General features: G+C 44.2%; 1 protein-coding gene across 2 annotated transcripts in view; it reads right to left on the bottom strand.

Moving 5' to 3' along the window:
• ERCC3 (ERCC excision repair 3, TFIIH core complex helicase subunit) overlaps positions 1-18,105 on the bottom strand; it is a 733,178-nt gene that overhangs the window by 450,437 nt on the left and 264,636 nt on the right. For both annotated transcript variants that reach the window (XM_069236738.1, XM_069236742.1), the window contains one exon: positions 14,451-14,765. In XM_069236738.1, the coding sequence (XP_069092839.1) occupies positions 14,451-14,765 (315 nt within the window). The remainder of the gene's footprint in view (positions 1-14,450; positions 14,766-18,105) is intronic.

Below are 18,105 nucleotides of genomic sequence, written 5' to 3'. Positions count from 1 at the left end.
AAAGGCTGTTTTGATGGTAAGCAGCCAGAGGGGACAGTAGGCAGTGGCTCAAAGGGAGCATACTTGAGAAAAGTAAGGACTAGACTTAAGTCCCACTGAGGTATGACAAAGGGCGTAGGGGGGAAACATATGTACAAGCCCTTTAAGAAATCTTTTTACAATTGGGGATTTGAATAATGAAGGCTGATCAGGCAGCCGAAGGAACGCCGATAAGGGCTAAACATAGCCTCTGAGAGTGCCCAAGGCAGAACCCTGTTGGAGCAGGGATAAGATAAAGAGAAGGATCTCAGAAAGAGAAGCACAAAGAGGATCAATAGGTCTTTCTGTACAATAATATACAAAGAGTTTCCCACAGCAGGCGTATACCATCTTAGTGGAGGGATGCCTGGCTACCAGAATAACTTTACAGACTGCGGGAGGAATGTCGAAAGCTGTCAACGGTCACTGCTCAATCTCCATGCATGAAGGCGCAGAGTTGACAGGTTTGGGTCGAGAACCTTCTCCTGCTGTTGTGACAGAAGATCCTCCCGAAGAGGCAGCCTGATCAGAGGATCGATGCTCATTTTCAGAAGCTCAGGATACCAGACACTGTGCCCAGTCTGGAGCCACCAGGATTACTTAGGCCCAGTTGTTCTTGATCTTCTTGAGAACTCTGGGCAGAAGTGGTATGGGCAGAAAAGCATTCAGGAGGCCTGAATTCCACTCATGACTAAAAGCATTGAGGAGAGATTGCCGCCTTGAAAACTCTAACGTCCAATACTGTCTATATTACGCGTTCTCTGTGGAGGTGAACTGTTCTAACCAATGCTCTCCCCACTGCTGAAAGAGTCCTTGTGTCACCTTTGGGTGGAGACACCGTTTGTGATCCGCTAGGCATCGATGGCTGAGTTCATCTGCCCTGGCATTCAGAGAACTTGCTAGGTGTTGAACCATCAGAGTTATTCCCTGTTTTTCCAGCCATGTCCAAAGATGCAGGGCCTCTTGACAAAGGGTCCACGACCCAATACCGCCCTGCTGGTTGCAGTACAACATTGCAGTGGTTTTGTCAGTGAACACCTGCACCATCTTCACTTTTACAATAGGAAGAAATGCATTCAATGCCAGTCGGATTCCAATAAGGTGATATGGAGTCTGGATTCCACCGGAGACCAGAGGCCCCTGATCTCCACCTCTCCCAGATGGTTGCCCCATCCCAGAAGTGACACATCTGTTACTACTGTGAGATCTGGTTGGGGAAGGGAAAGGACTCTGCCTCTGACCCAATTGTAGCTCACTACATCACCACTGCAGATCTTCTGCAGTCCCCCCCACGAGATCTGAACTTGTCTGTGAGATTCCCCTGATGCTGTGCCCATTGGAACTTCAGGTCCCATTGCAGAGCCCTCATAAGCCATCTGGCATGCTTGACTAACAGAATGCAGGAGGCCATGAGTCCCAACAGCCTCTGAGTCTGTCTCACTGAAATCCAGGATAGAGGCTGAAACATCGGTATCATAACCTGAATATCCCGGACTCGCTGCTCTGAATGATAAGCCCAAAACTGCACTCTGTCCAGAACAGCTCCTATGAAAGGGAGCTTCTGAGAGGGAGTCAGGTGTGATTTCGGCAAGTTTATAGTGAACCCCAGCTAATGCAGGAGGTTCGCCATAGTCTGATGGTAGGTGACGACAGCCTGGGGCGAAGGAGCCTTTAACAGCCAGTGGTCGAGGAAGACTGAAACCCCTAATCTGCGCAGATAAGCTGCTATCACCGCCATCACTTTGGTCAAGGCAAGTGAAGGTCCAGTTTTAGCTTCCTGTATAAAATGCCTGTTCACTGGTAAGATTAAGGGGTCGGGGATTGGACCCTAGTCCCCCATATATGAAATAAACTGTAATTCAAAGTCTGCTTGTAACAGTGTTCAATGTAGGTTCCTTACTATGGCGGCGGCCAAAGACGCGATCGATTGAAATTCTTTGAACACTATTTAGCAGCTACGAAACCGACTGATCATTATTTCATTAGTACATTGAACACTGTTACAAGCAGACTTTGAATTACATTTTATGCCTTGAGAAAGCCCTGGTGGACGCACCTTAGAGGGCGAAACACGTGTTGGCTGAGCACTCTATGTTCTACGCGTCCTCTATATATCACACAATATGCTGAAATTAAAATACCTTTACAAACCATAAGCTTGACTAACGTCTCAGAAATTCTTCTCATGAAACTAAGGAACATTGTATGCTTACAGAATAATGTACATCTATGTACTTCCTACGGCAATCAGATGCCTATAAATGAATACAAACAAGTGGGAACCCACCTCTCACCAGTTAGGTGAACATCTGAGAGGCACTGGTAAGGCCGAAAGGGAGCACAGTAAACTTGAAATGCTTGTGGTCTACCTTGATCTGCAAGTAGGGCCTGTGATCTGGCAGGATGGGGATGTGAAAATACTCATCAAGTTTAATGCTACCATCCAGTCTCCTTGATCTAGAGCAGACAAGACCTAAGCCATAGTGAGCAGCTTGTGTTTCTCCTCTGAGGAAGGGATTGACGTCCCATGAATCTGGACTAGGGAGAAGACCCTTGTTCTTTTTGGGAATCACAACTGTCTACTTCTGACATTGGGACCCTTTTCATAACTCCCTTGGCCAAGAGACGTAACTTCCTCGCGGAGCAAAACTAAACGATCCTCCATCAGCCGTTCTTTCAATGGAGGCATAGAGGGAGGGAATAGACTGGAAGTGGAGGGAATTGCCCCTTCTGTATAATCTGCAAGACCCATTTGTCCGATGTTATGGACCGCCAGTGAGGGAGATGAAATTGAATCCTCCCTCCAACTGGACGCGTGTGGTCTTGCAGAATCAAACTAGGAGGACTTGGGCGCTGTGGAAGAGGAAGAGGTGGGTGGCGGTAGACCTCTGGTCAGACCTTCTGGGTTTGAAGGTACCGCAGAGAGATGGGAGGGACATCTGATCTCATCCCTGCACTTCACACTCTAATAGTGGCTGATGGAGCCCTGCGCAGACTCACTGATGGAGAGTATCCGTGTGGGGAGAAAGACAAATAGAAGGCCGGAAGGGTTGGTGTAAAGTGCAATGGGGAGGGGGTGACTGGTGAGTGTAAAGGGAGGGGTGCGGGCTTTTAGTTTTATATAGCCGAACTGGATCCAAAGTTATTAGAGCATTTTACACAAGCACCAGTTACATTACACGAGGAGGACACATGCGCTAAACATGAATAGATAAATAAAACTAACGTGGGGCAGGGAACTGGGAGCACCATGCCAGTTTTTATATGGCTTTATTTGTCTCACTTATTCAAACAGGAAAGAATATTTGCAGGAAGGCTTGTGTAATCCTCTGTAGGGCCAGCGTGTAAAGTTGTGCACAGCTAAAGGCAAGATGTGCAGCTCCTGGAAGGACATGCCAGATCGTTTTCTGATTCAAGGAGTGCATGGCTGTGATCAAAGGGGCTGCTTGTAAACTGCATAAAAAGTAGAACTGCATGTGCATTTTAGGTTGTGCTTTCGTTTTAAAGCGTACAGTGATGAAGGTAAATAGAAGCATGAACGCAGAAGGGTCTCATCTGTTTGGTCGGATATGTCCGTGATTAGCTTGTCTCAAAGTAAAAACTCAGCCGGGAGTGGGAGAGCGGTGGAAGTGCAGATGGGGTGCTTTCAGTAAATAAAATAAAAGTACCTGCAGAGTGAAGTAGCCAGTGCAAGGACACTGGCGAGTAGCCAGTGACCGGAAGGTGAACTTGGTCCAAGCTCCAGCGATGACATGGATGGCAAAAACAGAGCAGGAAGTGAAAGTAGACAATGAGCTGGCCAATGAGAAGCAAGTAAATTTGATTGACGTTGGAGTAAACGAATGGTAAGTTCAGGTACATAAGGGGTGGGTTCTAAGCCTCTTAATATTTTTGTTTTAAATAAAAGAGACTTTGCAAGCACAGCACAAATGCTGTGCAGGCGAAACCTAAAAAATGAGGAGTGGGTCAAAGGAATTGGTGCCCACAGAAGAGGCAAATGACTCAGTCATCCCCTTGGAAGTGTAGGTGCTCCAGCACTCGGATGTGAGGCGGAAGACTGAGGAGGGAGCAAGTGTGTGAAAACATTAGCAATTGTGCTAAGTGCTGGAACACAAAGAAAAAAGTAGCTCCTAAAACAGGAGTGGTGGATGGAGACAAGTACTTGCTCCATGCTCTAAGGGAGTGGTAAACACAAGAAGAGGCTTGACATAAGCAAGCCTTGGAGAAACAGGGACAAGAGATATGAGAGCGACGATGGAGCGAGCAAATGGTAAGCCTATGGGTAGGCCGAAGCCCACAGATTGAACACAACAAGTCTCTTCGAGACAACACATGCACTGTCTAGCCAAAACCTCAAAATTAAGCACTTGAATCTAAAGGTATCCATTTAGGTGACTTGCCTGCAAAGATAATGGCACAAACCTTTAATGTTTATGTACAATGAGACATTTTTCAACAAAATAAGCATTCTTCTACTGTTCTAACACCACAAGCTACCCCCTTTACAATATCCTTTAAACAAGTGGATCTTAACCTGGGGTCCGCCAAGCTTTCTCAGGGGATCTGTGACTGCTTTGAAAAAATAATATTCAATAGATGAATAAAGTGTATGTTGGACCTTACCCGTTTTCCAGGGGTATCCCTAAACATTCTGCCTTCTTCACCTTATCTTTTAAGACATGTTTTTGTTGGCTTTAGGACTCTGGGCACTCTACCATTGCTAACCAGTGCTGAAGTGCATATGCTCTCTGTCTAAAATGTACTGGTGATTGGTTTCTCTTCATGACTGACGTATCAGATTTACTAGTAAGTCCCTAGTATAGTAACCCAGGTGTGCCCAGGGCCTGTAAATTAAATGCTACTAGTGGGCCTGCAGCACTGATTGTGCCACCCATGTGAGTAGTCTTCCAATCATGTCTCAGTCCTGCCATTGCTGCGCCTGTGTGTGCAGTTTTAAACTGTGATGTCGGCCTGGCAAGTGCGCCCACTTGTCAGGCCTAAACCTTCCCTTTTATTACCTATAACTCACCCTTTAGGTAGGCCAAAGGCAGCCACATGGGTAGGGTAGAGTGTATTTAAAAGGTAGGACATGTACTGGTGTAATTTACATGTTCTGATAGTGAAATACTGCAAAATGTGTTTTTCACTATTGCAAGGCCTATCTCTCCCATTGCTTAACATGAGGATTGCCTTGAAATATCTTTTAAGTGTAATTTCCCATTGGGGCAGATAGAAATATGGAGTTTGGGGGTCTCTGAACTCACAATTTAAAAATACAACTTTTGAATTGTAGGTTTGAAAATGCCACTCTTAGAAAGTGGGCATTTTCCTGCTTAACCATTCTGTGCCTCTGTCTTTCTGTGGAATGCACGTCTTGGTCAGGATGACAATTGAGCTGTTTGTGTATTCACTCTAGACAGTCACGGAAAGGGAGCTGAGGTGTGTCCTGCATATCCTGATGGGTCTTCCTCAGCTAGAATGACGGGAGGAGCTGACACTTGCACCTGAATAGGGGTGTGCCTGCCCTCACACAAAGCAGTCTCCAACCCCCTGAAGTGCGTCTGGGGTCAGGGCAGGGAAAGGCAGGATCTTGCACACTACAAAGGCTTCTCTTTGAAGTTTGCCTACTTCCAAAACAGAAATGGGTATATGTACTGGACCTCTGACACCAGATAGCTAGAATCCTTCTGGAATGAGGACATTCCTCCAGGAAGAAGAGCTGGATGCTGTAGTACGGACTGCCACTCTGCCTGCTGCTTCTCTCCTGAGAGTAAAAGGACTGGACTGGGCTTTCTACATCCTGCTTCCAAAGGTTCTCCAAGGACTTGAACTGAGCTTGCCTCCTGTTAAGAAGTCTCAGGGATATCAAAGACTACATCTAACAGTGCCTGGACTCTCTTGCGGAGTGTCCTGACTTGGCAAGTGGTGTCAAATCCAGTTCCTGGGCCCTTGGGAGTAAGTTCTGGCGTATCAAGGAAGAAAAAAGCACATCAACTCAAGAGCGATTTTGTAACTGGCACTGCTGTCCGACTCCACGCCGGAGCTGTGGTTCCCACTCAGTGCAACGACCTCAACAGACGCTGCAGGCCCAAAGCAGCACCTTCGAAGTCCCACCACAGTGGGAGTCCAGAGCGCTGTGTCACCGACGTTCATGGCACCATACTCCAAAGCAGCAACTATGGCCCCATGCTGGGATTGCTACACCGCAAAGTCGATGCCATCGACCTCACCTTGTCGTAATAAACCAACGTCTCCTAACCGACGCCACATCACAATCCCTGCAACCGTAAGGAACCAACACCTCGCCTCCTCTGCCTAGCACTAAGGAACGCAGGCCTCAGCTCCCGGGTAGCAGTAAGGAACTGAAGCCACCCCAGCTCCAGCGACGCCTCACCTCCCCGACTCCATGTAACGTCTTTGTTTCCTCATTGTTTTCCGAGGTACTGTACCTGGAGTCCATGAGACTCTGTGACTGGTCAGCACTCCCTCGCAAGTGGAGTCGGACTGTTGGGAACTACTCTGTCAAGGCATTGTGATAGCCCCAGTTGGAGCTATTGTGTTTCTAAGTGTTTTACTGAGATTTGATCTTTGAAAAGTTGCATCTTTACTTGTATATGTTGGATTTATGTCGTTTTTTTCTTGTTTTACTCAGATAAATAGTAAACTGGTGTGGAGTACTTTTATGGTGTTTTCACTGTTTTACTGTGTGTGTCTAAATACTTTACACATTGCCTCTGACATAAGCCTGACTGCTCATTCCAAGCCACCAAGGGGGTGATCAGGGGTTATCCTAGCTGTGTGGCTCCCTTACCCTGACTGGAGTGAGTCCCTACCTGGACAGGGTGCAAACCACTGCCAACTAGAGACCCCATTTCTAACAGAATATATAAGTAAAGAAGAAAATTGTTCTCTAAATGTGAAGGAATTTGAAACTCGAGGCTAATAATTAAGTTAATATCTTCAGACTGATTTGCGGAAGCAGTGCAAATGCATCAAACAGAATACAACATGGACAATGAGTGGCCTCAACTGAATTTAGAAAAGCTACAACTTTCCCATAAAAATTAAAATGTTAATGTTTTTATGTTTGATTTTTAAACAGAATATTTAAGCATTTGTTTAATGAATGCTTATTTCTGTATTTTTAAGCATTGTTGAGGTTCAAATCATCAAAAACGCTTAATGATTCAGTGGGGGCCCCAGATTCCAGTAATGATTAACATGGGGGTCCACAGAAATCAAAAGGGTAATAATCACGTCTTTAAATCCTTTAGTGTTGTGCATCTTGACCATGTTCACTCATTGCCACCTTTTAATCAATATAAATATGTATTGGTTGCAACTGATTTCTGCTCTTCTTTGCTGGGGGTTTGGTCATAAAAGACAGCCAATGCTTCCATAGTTGCAAAAGATTTGCTGTGCCTAGTAGCAATGGCAGCAGTTCATAACCATCATTCAGCCAGTGGTCCTGAGTTTACTGCTAGGGTTTCTAAGTATTTCTATTCTTGCATACTTCAATCCAGAATTGAACAGCAAGCTCAAACTAACCTTGAGATTGCCATTGTGCCATACCCTATACAGGTCTCAGGAAGCACTAAATAACTTGCCTAAAGGAGTACTAACTGGCTGCACACGACACAAAATGTTCTTTGTTGTGCCCATGTATGTGCCCTTTTTCAAGCTCCCTGCAATGGTAAAGTCAAACATTGAATAACTTGTCCATCTAATGAAGAATATCAAGAATGTGAGACAAAAACATGCAAACTATAAGGGTTTGGAGCATCAGATCTTCTTTAGCTGAATGGAGGCAGCCCTTGTTTTGCCGATTTTTGCCTTCATATTACTGTCTGTGCGGCCCTGCTTGCCTACCACACTGCCTAGGTAGGTGAAGGCCTCAAACTTTTCCAGTGTATCACCTGCAAGAGTGTCTGCAGTTGTGCTGGCCATGTTACCCTTCAGGATATTGTTTTTTTCTCCTGTGGATGTTCAGGCCATGTTGTGCTGATGTGGCTGCCACCTTGTTGGTCCTAACTTGCATCTGCAGACAGGGATGGGGAGTAAGGGCATCTGCAAAGTCCAGGTCACTCAGCAGCATCCAAGGTTTCCATTGGAGCCCATTTCTTATCCTTGCTGTGGACGTCTTCATGATCCAGTCTACGTCTAGGAGGAAGAGAAAAGGTGAGAGTAAACAACCTTTGCGGACTCTGGTCCTCACTTGGAAGGCTTCAGTGAGCTGTCCACCATGGATCGTCTTGCAGGTCACTCCCTTGTAAGAGTTCCTGGTGATTGTTATAAGCTGATCTGGCACAACAAAATGACAGAGGAGTTTCCCAAGGGTTTCTCTGCCCACGCTGTCAAATGCCTTCTCTTAGTCAAAGTTGACAGAGGGGTTAGTTCCATTCCATCATCTGCTCAGTGATGACGTGTAGTGTTGCAATCTGATCTGTGCAGGATCTATCTTTGCGGAATCCAACTTGTTGGTTTCGTAACCAAGCATCGACTTTTCTTAGCAATATCCTTCTGTGATTTGCGCAGTTACACAGGTCAACTTTCTCTGGGATCTTGGTGAGAAATCTCTCCTTCCAGTATTATGGCACCTCTTCCTCTTCCCAGATCCCTCCAAACATGTCTTCTGATATTTCAGTGTCTGGCTTCAATGCCCCTGCAGGAATGTGGTCCTACTGCCTTCCCATTTATCAGATGTTTGATGGATTACTGTATATTTTTCCCTGGCTGGTCAGCAGAAGTCTTTGTCAGCTAGCTGAATGCTTAGTAGAGACAGTTACATGGGCTGGTTCAGCAGTTCTTCAAAGTGTTCCACCCATCTACATTGTTGGCCTTCGTTACACATGATTTCTTTCTAACCTTGCCCTAGAGAGGTCTTTCTGGCTTGCTGTATCTGCCAGAAAGTTTCCTTGTTACGTCAGAGTTCTTTAAAGTTTCCACTGCTTTCTGGGCTTCTGTGGCAAGCCTATTGATAAATCTTCGCTTTTCCGCTTTGAAGCTTCTCTTTGCTTTCTTGCTGATTTTGATGTATTCGTTTAGAACTTTCACTTTTTGTGCTCTTGTTCAGCTGCTGTTGACTTCAACTTTCTTTTCCTTTCTATCTTGAAGTTTGCAGAGGGTCTCAAGGAGATCCATTCTAAATGCTGGAGCTCAAAGAACCTAACGCTACATACCAAGATAAGGTCTTTCAACACCAACCTAGAATCAGTCCTGCATAGACGAGAAACTTAAGAGGACAACAGTGACCACAACCAACAAAGTCCAGACCGTCATGAACACCTAAGGAAAATCCTCCAAATCCACTGCCAAATACCATCAGCAACAATGACATTTGGCAGCAGACTTTCATGAAAAGATGCTGGGGCTGAATAGGTCATATCCTCTGCAAGTCGGCATCAAACACCACTTCGCACGACCTGAGCTGGAACCCTCAAGGGAAAAGAAAAACAGGAAGGCCAGAAACACCTAGGACCAATCCCTCAAGACTGCAAGGACATGGGTTACAGCTGAAGTGAGACTGAAAGGAATGCCGGGACAAATGGCTGCAGAGTCCTGGTTGATGGCCTAAACACCAGGAGGGTAGTAGGCATAAATGCTCGACTCCACCATTGAAAAGTAAGCTGTGCTGAAGGATTGGCTCCCAGTTGGAGAACTAATCCAGGAATGATTTCTGTACAAGCTATCTTTTGAACTGTCCTAAAGAAGAACAGGTGTTGATTGATCAAATAAAGAAGTATCATATGGCAGAATCTTCTCAGTGGCTCTTCAACAATGTCAAAGTGCCTCCAGATTATACCAGTATGTCATCTTTCTATTCTAAAGCTACCCTGAGAACAGCATGGCAAAGTGGAAACCATAGGTCCCATCACACGGACTCCTGGGTCTCCACCTAAATTACGATCTTTATATGTTGATCCTGATGTGGTGTAAGAGACATATTCAACTATTAAATGGGAAGAAACATCAAAAACAAGGTGTCCTGTTTTCAGTGTTTTTTGTTTTAAATAAGCTGGCTGCTTTCCAGTGTTTTAACAAATTCTGAAAACCAGTGCTCATTAGTGCTTGTACCTTTCAGCGCCACAAAGTTTGCCAAAGACAGTGTTTTCCAGTGTTTAAAAATATATTTATAGTAGCTGGACTATCCCTAACATGTGATGTACATAGTAGTTTTTACTAGCTTATTTTTGATGAGCTGTATATTTTCTGTAGTATTTTTTTTAAGATAGCTCAGTGAGTTGTTAATTTTCACTTACTGCTACCTGGACTGCATACTACATGCAGACACATGCCTCTTGTAATGGCCTCATGGGTTGAGGTATAAAACGCAAGTATGCCGCCAACCCAAATGTAACCGAATGGCCCGCAGGATTGTGAAGGTTGACATGCATGGTAACCATAATTCCACACAACACTGAAGGCCTGTTGGGGTGCCAAGCCAACAGTTTATACTTCAGGGGTCCTTATGCAAAAAGAATGCTCAGACTGAACACCAACTTTTGTGTAACATCAAAATTAATAATGTGTATACTTGTGACACACAACACTTAGACATGACACCATTTCAGCGTGAGGCACTCCATGAAACACAGTTGTGTTATTACTTTATCTTTACTGGCTTTGGGACCTGCAGCACCATACCATGATAAACACAGGTCCAGAGGTTGGTGCACAATACATCGATGATTCACAGAAGCATGGGTGCCCCCCCACCTATAGGACCACAACTAGCTATGGCTGTGCTTCAGAAAAGCAGCTTTACTTCAGGCACTTTCATCCCTGCTCTTGAGATGAAATAGGCTCAAATGTTTGTGATATTATTTTAGGAAGATTAGCAGTTCCATAGCATAGAAAAACTAGGGCAGGCCACATAATTTCACAGCAGAATGGTCAGCCATCCGGGGCTGAATAAGAATTCTCCAGCTGTCCAACTTGGATGTCCTTGAAATACTGAACTGTACTGCAATACCTGTGTGGTGCCAGTGTTTATATACATGATAAATGAGATGGAGTAGCTGCTAAACTAGCAATAGAATAACATTTTTACCTCAATACTAACAAGCATTTGCAATGCACTATGGTCTCGCATTTGTCGGAGTTACAACTGTTCACAGTTGTAAACTCCCAACCGGATTTTCCCTGCATTTAAAGAAAAAACAGCACGATCGCGCTGTACAGTTTACCGGCAAAAGTGCAATTAACAAAGCGCTCGACTTCTGCCCAGTGAGATCGCGCTCCGAAAACAGAGAAAAAGTAGTCCACAACCTCAGCGAGCCTCGAATGTTTTCCGTACTTGGTCACTGCGCTCGAGGAGGGCTAACCACGGAAAAGGCATGACGTACGCGTGCCTTCCACTAATAAAAAGAAGAAGATTCTAACAGGCAAGCCAACTTGCCAATGAGAGACACTGAAGTGACATCGACGGGGCTCTAATACCTTAAGCGTCTCGCTAGCGATACGCATGCGACGCAGGCTCGACCCTAAAAAGGAGGAATGTGAACACCTGAAGTGAAAAAGCCCTCAACGAGCAGGGGACTAGCCAGAGCCTTGGTCAATGATCATACTTAGTTAATGGTCAGTCCTGCTGTACCCACTACCTTGTAACTCCTTTCTTGGTCTAACATGTGAGCCCGTGCTTTCTAATTGCGCTGCTGTTCTTCAGTTTGTTGGCAGGGCTGCACTTTGTATCGTACTTTCAAAGCAGAGTTAATTTCATAAACTCCCAGAATCTGAAGAAGATGTAGATTGCATTCTCTGAACACACTCGCTACACTGGTGTTGCACACTTTACCATTATCGCATGTGTAACAACGATTTGTCTTCTGTGTTCACCCCTGCACACATACACACGTTTTTACATCATAACAATACACAGAACACACAGTTTTGTTGTACATGCTGTCTTAGCAATGAGATTCACATCATTTTCTTCCCCATCAAATCACTACCAGAAACCACAGGTGGTACCAAAGATTTCACATGCCACTGAAAAAATAAAGGTTGACCAAGGATTAGTTGAACTTTGTGCAACTTTCTCAGAAATCCCAAAGTCTTTCTTTCATATACTTACGTCTATTTAAGAACAACATATTACTTTAAAAGTTGCAACTAATTAATGGCCGGTTTTCGTATGCTGATGTTGAACAAGGAGCCACATGCCCTCTGAAGACCTTCTGTTCAAATTCAATGACAGCCTGAATTCCCCACTCTCAACCCCTCATACCTAGGCATGCAGAATCATAATGAAGCATACCGCACACCCACTATATAAATAAGATTTTCATGACAACTGCCAGGGGACAGAAGCCACTGGATCCTGCTGCAGTTAAACATGATTCCCTGCCATCTAAATCAACCAAATACAACAATGAACTTTATATGGTTTCCTACCACATAAAACAGAATAAGGCCCACAGGGCCACAACAGGCATGCTGTGACCAGCATAAGGGGCAACAGGTGGAGGGAGCAGCTGGTAGCAAAAGAGGAATGAGAGGAAAATGGAACAAATAACAGGTTAATTGCAATGTTATTGGAGAGGGCTGCAAAAATACAATCTTGGTACACTTGGCAAGGCAGCAGTGGTGTACTTATTGGAGTAGATGTAAAGTTAGGAGTCAGAAGCAACACCACTGCTGTTCTGCAACAGTGTCCTTCATTGAGGGTAAACATAGGCTGCATGAAATGGGAATCAAATACGCCCTGTAATCATTGTGAAGCTAAATGTTATGTCAGACACTGTAACTAGATTTGTGGCCCTTTAAGGAGTTTGGGGCTGGGCAGAGATGCAGGTAGCAGAAGTGCACTCCAGAGACAGACGAATTGGATCTCAGGAGTAAAGTTACATTAAGCTTAAAAATAATGGAGCGCAACAGTGACACCCTTCGCGCTATCAAACATAAGACAGGGAGCCAGCCGTGCCTAATCTCTGGGACAGCCCAACAGAAGACAGGGATTCCACCTCCTCCAGAGCTAGTCTGGGCACTGGATTGTCACTGGATTCAAGATAGAGTGAGGAAGAGCCAAGAGTCTCTCCAGATAATATTATATGAAAGGCACCACCCGAACACAGACATTAGGAGAAAGGTCAGAGAACATGAGAAGCACTTGTTGGCTGAGGAGTGGTTGGTCAGAGTGCAGAGGAACCAGGAACCAGCTTCTCTGCAGGCTGCAGTACTGGAATCCTAAGATGGAACTGGTCAGTAGATACAAATGTTTTATTTAACTTAGTTTGGATGAGGGGGCACGGCTGGCCTATCCTGGGAGGGAAATGTTAGGGCAGGCTATTGTTTTAATATGGTGAGGCAGTGGGAGGGATGGATACCAGGAAATGCTGAGAGAAGAAGATCCTCCTTCAGGCACCCTCACTAATTGCACATTATGCCAGTCAAGAAATGCAATTGTTTCTCTGTAATATATGTTTTGTAAATGCTTTTGTTTTTCCTTTGTTTAGGAGTGAGGGGAATGGCCCGAAGGTTTGTCTCGTCTTTGTTTTTGTTTGTTTTTTTACTTCTAATAAGGAGTATGTTTTAATTGGAATGCTGGCTGTGTGCTGGGTCATTACAGCACAGACGCCCATTGGAAGCTGTTCCAACAGGTGATAGATGGAGCTCTGCTTGCACAGCTGATGTTGCAGCTGGATTAAACTTAATTTTCTGCTCCTGCACCAAAGAAAGATATTCTCATGGAGATGTTGAGTTAACTCTACAACTGACCTTAATTGCTTGTGTTTTATCCATTCAACAGTGCCCTGGAGGCAGCAATCTACAACTGCATTGCCACTGCTTCTAGATGTTTACTGCCCCTGTCTGAGCGTGGCCTTGTGATGAAGAGGTTTGTCCTCATTTCCATGCACTTGCCAGACTGAAAAAAGAAGGAAATTGTAATTAATATAGTACTGGAAAGAGAAAATACTTAATATAGGAAAATGAATTGCTGCTTTAAATGCAATAACTACTGCAAGACTGTTCATTTCTTGGACTAATGTCATGGCAGGAACTTATGAGAGGAACCATCGCATACGCAGATTTCTTTCTATTTTGTTTAGGACAAGCTTAGTTTGAACCAATAAAGGGATTAATTTATGAAGGACTTCTAGGTAAAAAATTTATGAGAATCCTTTTATGGCAATTATACTGTTCAGCAGAGTGATTGGAGGCATCATAAAAGCTTGCTTCTACATCCAATTAAAAAAATGACCATTAATTGATATAATTTGTGAAATCAGAAGTGGATGACCGAGGACAAAGTGGCACCTAAAAAGCATTTAGTGGCGCCAGAACTGTTCTTTAAGCGCCGCCAGTCTGACAGTGCTGGCCACAATCTAATTTGATGATGAAATGAGCATTCATTCCCTTGGTGGAGAAAAGGTTGTAGCATACCTAGCGAGATAAGACAGTGAAGGCGAGTCAAATGTGAAATAAGGGTATACCTGGTATTGTATGCACTTCGTCCAGGATCATCAATCCCCACTCTTGACGTTTTAGCCAGTCCATCACTTGCTCAGCCTCCCACGATCTCTTGGTAGTATGTCCCAACATGGAGTAAGTGCTAATAGTAATAGAGCAGCCAATGGGCTTTTCTTTGGCTTCTGAGGTGAACCTACAGATCTGGCTGTCGTCAATAGTTGACCACATTTTGAACTGCGCCTTCCACTGCTCCACAGAGACTGCAGAGTTCCCAAGAATCAGACACCGTTTCCTCACAGTGCACGCAGCTGTAACACCAACCAGAGACTTCCCAGCACCTGTTGGATGAGAAACAAAATTGTGATAAACCGAAACCTACAAGCATGCAGTCATTTCAAATGTGTTTTTTCCTTGACTGATTGGTGAACTAGAAAGAAAAAGCAAATAATAGCAAAACAAGCATTGGTAAATGCATTAGGTTGGGACTAATAATAAGTTAAGGTAAGTGGGAGCAGTGTATGAGTGCAGGGACGATGGTGTGCATGCTCTGTGCAAGCTGGGCACAGTAGAGTGGAGTGCCCTAGACTGAAGAGTGGAAAGGAGTGTGCATTGGCATGAAGTAGAGTGGAGTAGAGACGCACAGAGTAAAGTGTCATATGCTGAAGTAGCATAGAGTGGAGTGGTGCAGAGGCGTAGAGTGCAGCGGCATGGTGTAAAGTGGAGTGGTGGAGAGTAAAGTGCAATGGCATGGTGCAGATTAAAGTTGAGCGACTGAGCATGGTGTGGTAGGACACTGCCACTACAGACCTCACATTTTTAATTTAAATACTCATCACATTTGCACAGCTTTATTAATAAAACTAAACAGCTCACACATGATAAAGTGTGGAAATGGCATCACGTAGTGTATTGATGTGTTTTGATCATATTAAAGTATTTGTATACAGCGCACCTCAGAATTAATAAACATGTGCTTCATTTGTGCGTTGCTAACACTGTTCAGAGTAAAATTCATCCAGGCCTAGTACTTAATAAGGCAGAAAAATATGTGAAACACTGCGTTGGTATGCAATGCACAGATGTGAGACTATTATCTATAAAAGACTCATATTCCGTATTTCAGAAGCAGAGGCAAAAAGCAATAGGGACTCATTCTGAAAGTTCACCTATGTATATGTGCAGGATCCAGAAATGGTTACTTCTAAACCGCTGAGTTTCGCATTGTATGACAACTCTGCTAAAGCCTTAACCTTATTTGACCTTTTTCTCATGCTGGGAAACTAAATTGTTTCTGTGAACGAAAATTGCAACGCAAATCAAAAATATCAGATATTTTTTGACACATAAATAGCCTTTTAATTAGTATGTTTGATTACTTTATGAATGAAAAATCATTTACTTGGATGCTCGGCTGACACCTACTAGTGGTTTGTGAGAGAAAAAAAAAAACGTTCACCCAACATTTTTATGTTTATCCTATGGAAGTTTAACGCAGTCTGAAACATGTATTGCTGCCTTAGATTTGTTCTCCAGTGCAGTTTGTAGAACATTTAATTTAATCATGAAATAAAGTGTGAGAAAATCTTTATGTTCTACGCGCTCTGATAGATTTGTGTTGGGGGAGGGGCGCACAGTAGACTAATGCATCAATTGCAGCAACGTTGACTTGTGCAATGATGAGCATTTTGGATATAGTGCCAAGAAACAGCTGGGTGAAAAGTACGCTTTGCAGATTGGTTCTGCAGAGGAGGAAGGGGAGATAATCGAGGTGTCTGGTTAAGGGTGGAAAAGGACAGTTACACTAAAGTGGAAGTATCAACAACATAATGTGATAGTGAAAGTAAGGGACACAGAGGGAACAGAGAATAGAGTGCAAGTGAAAAGGGAGGGGGGGGCAAAAACGTATGAGACAGAAGAAAGGCGTGAGCGTGACTGATTAGTGGCGATAAATGGAAGATAAAAACGTAGACGAGAGTAGGTGGGGCGAGAGTAGCTCGTAGAAGAAAGGAGCAGCAGAAAGGAGAGTGCAGCCATAACAGGATGATACGTGAGATCACTACAGAGGATGCGAAGGTGGGGGCAGAGCAGAGAGAAAAGGATGAGCAGTGTGTCATAAGAGGTTGCACAAGAGGCTGGCGGGAAGTGATGCCGGCTAGGGCTGTGTCAGCTGGTTCCACCCATGACTCATTCCGCCCTTGCAGCAGGCTTGGCTTCATCAGCGCTTCCCGGAAACCCCGATCTGAGGGCAGACTGGACACACGGTCTACCGGGGAGAGAGCAGACATGGGTGAATCCCTGAGATGTGCTGTCCACTATCGGGGAAGGGTGACAACCCGTCCGTAATTTGGGCGTCCTGTTCATTGTCTGTCATCATTCCTTTTACGCATGCCTTTTGTCCGTAATTATGAGGATTGCAGAGAACTGTGATTTTCCCCTGGGAGAAACCCCACGAGTTTTAAAGCACTCACTCTTGAGGCCAGCTTGCACTTCTCTTTGAAAGTCTAGAGCCTGCAGCAGCCTCTCCCCGACCTCCCAACGAACTGTGGACTGGCCCATTGTCATTCTGTCTGAAGCTAATTGTCACATTCAGAACTACAATGGGCCTTATTGTGGCTACCGCCCTTGGTTCTCCTTCTCCTGGATCGCCCTTGGTTCTCCTTCTCCAGGATCGGCCTAGGGCACAGGCATTCTGCTTTCGTCGAGGAGCCATGCTGTTTAACTGTGCTGCATTCTGAAGTACTGGAGAGGATTAAAGGCATATTTCTGAGTTCTGTGCATGCCTTCATTTTTCAAGCCATAACAAAAATGTGAATGTATCTCTGGTGATTAATGAATCTCTCGGAGACATCTGAGTTTTTCCTAATCCTAGTTTTGACTCATCTTAAAGTAGTGCACAGGGATAATGTGCCCCTCAAATCAAATTAGCTTAATTCGATTTTTTTTTTTAAATCCTAAAAGCACAAAAAGAGACAGTAGTAAAATATTTAAAACAACAGGTCTCATATGGCTACAAATATAAAATCTACCTCTCAGTCATTGATAAAATTTCCTATGTCTAACAATAGCCCATAAAAATAGGCATGATATTACAAATATATATGGCTGGGAGGACTATATAAACACATAAGCTGGTCAACATTGTACCAAGTCCATAGATCTCAATAATGGCAACAAAAATGTCTTTCCAGGAACGTTATACAGTGTACACAATAAAACCCTATGAAAAGTACTTTGCTCATTAACCGTGTAGCATGGGCATTTAGCCATAGGCCTCGACCAGTCATTTGTAGTCGGAAAGCTCATCAAATGGTGAAAAAAGCCTAGCCTAAACCCGGTTAAAACAAATCTAAGCTGTTCATTGCTCACCTCCTTTAATTATAGTTACATGCCAAGTGAGAACACTTGGCTTAAGCAGTTCAGCAGATAGACATATTTCTTCTAAATGTGACAGACACTCTTTTTTCAGGTGTTTTCTTGTAACAGCTCTTAGAGTTTCTGGTCTGCAATAATAATCTTGATGTCCCAGATCACGCAAAGGTTTTTTTTTTTTTTTTTACATATCCCAACCATTGTACTCTTCCTACATTAGAGGACCTAAAACAATCCCCTATATTCTCTTGGTTCAGCTTGGTGTACTCGGAAGTTCACCTAGTTTGGAGTGACATACATTTGATGGGC

The sequence above is a fragment of the Pleurodeles waltl genome, chromosome 1_2 (genome assembly GCF_031143425.1).
Source record: "Pleurodeles waltl isolate 20211129_DDA chromosome 1_2, aPleWal1.hap1.20221129, whole genome shotgun sequence".
Taxonomy (NCBI): Eukaryota; Metazoa; Chordata; class Amphibia; order Caudata; family Salamandridae; genus Pleurodeles; species Pleurodeles waltl.
The sequence above is the reverse complement of the archived record's forward strand: the minus strand, read 5'-3'. Positions and strand labels throughout refer to the sequence as shown.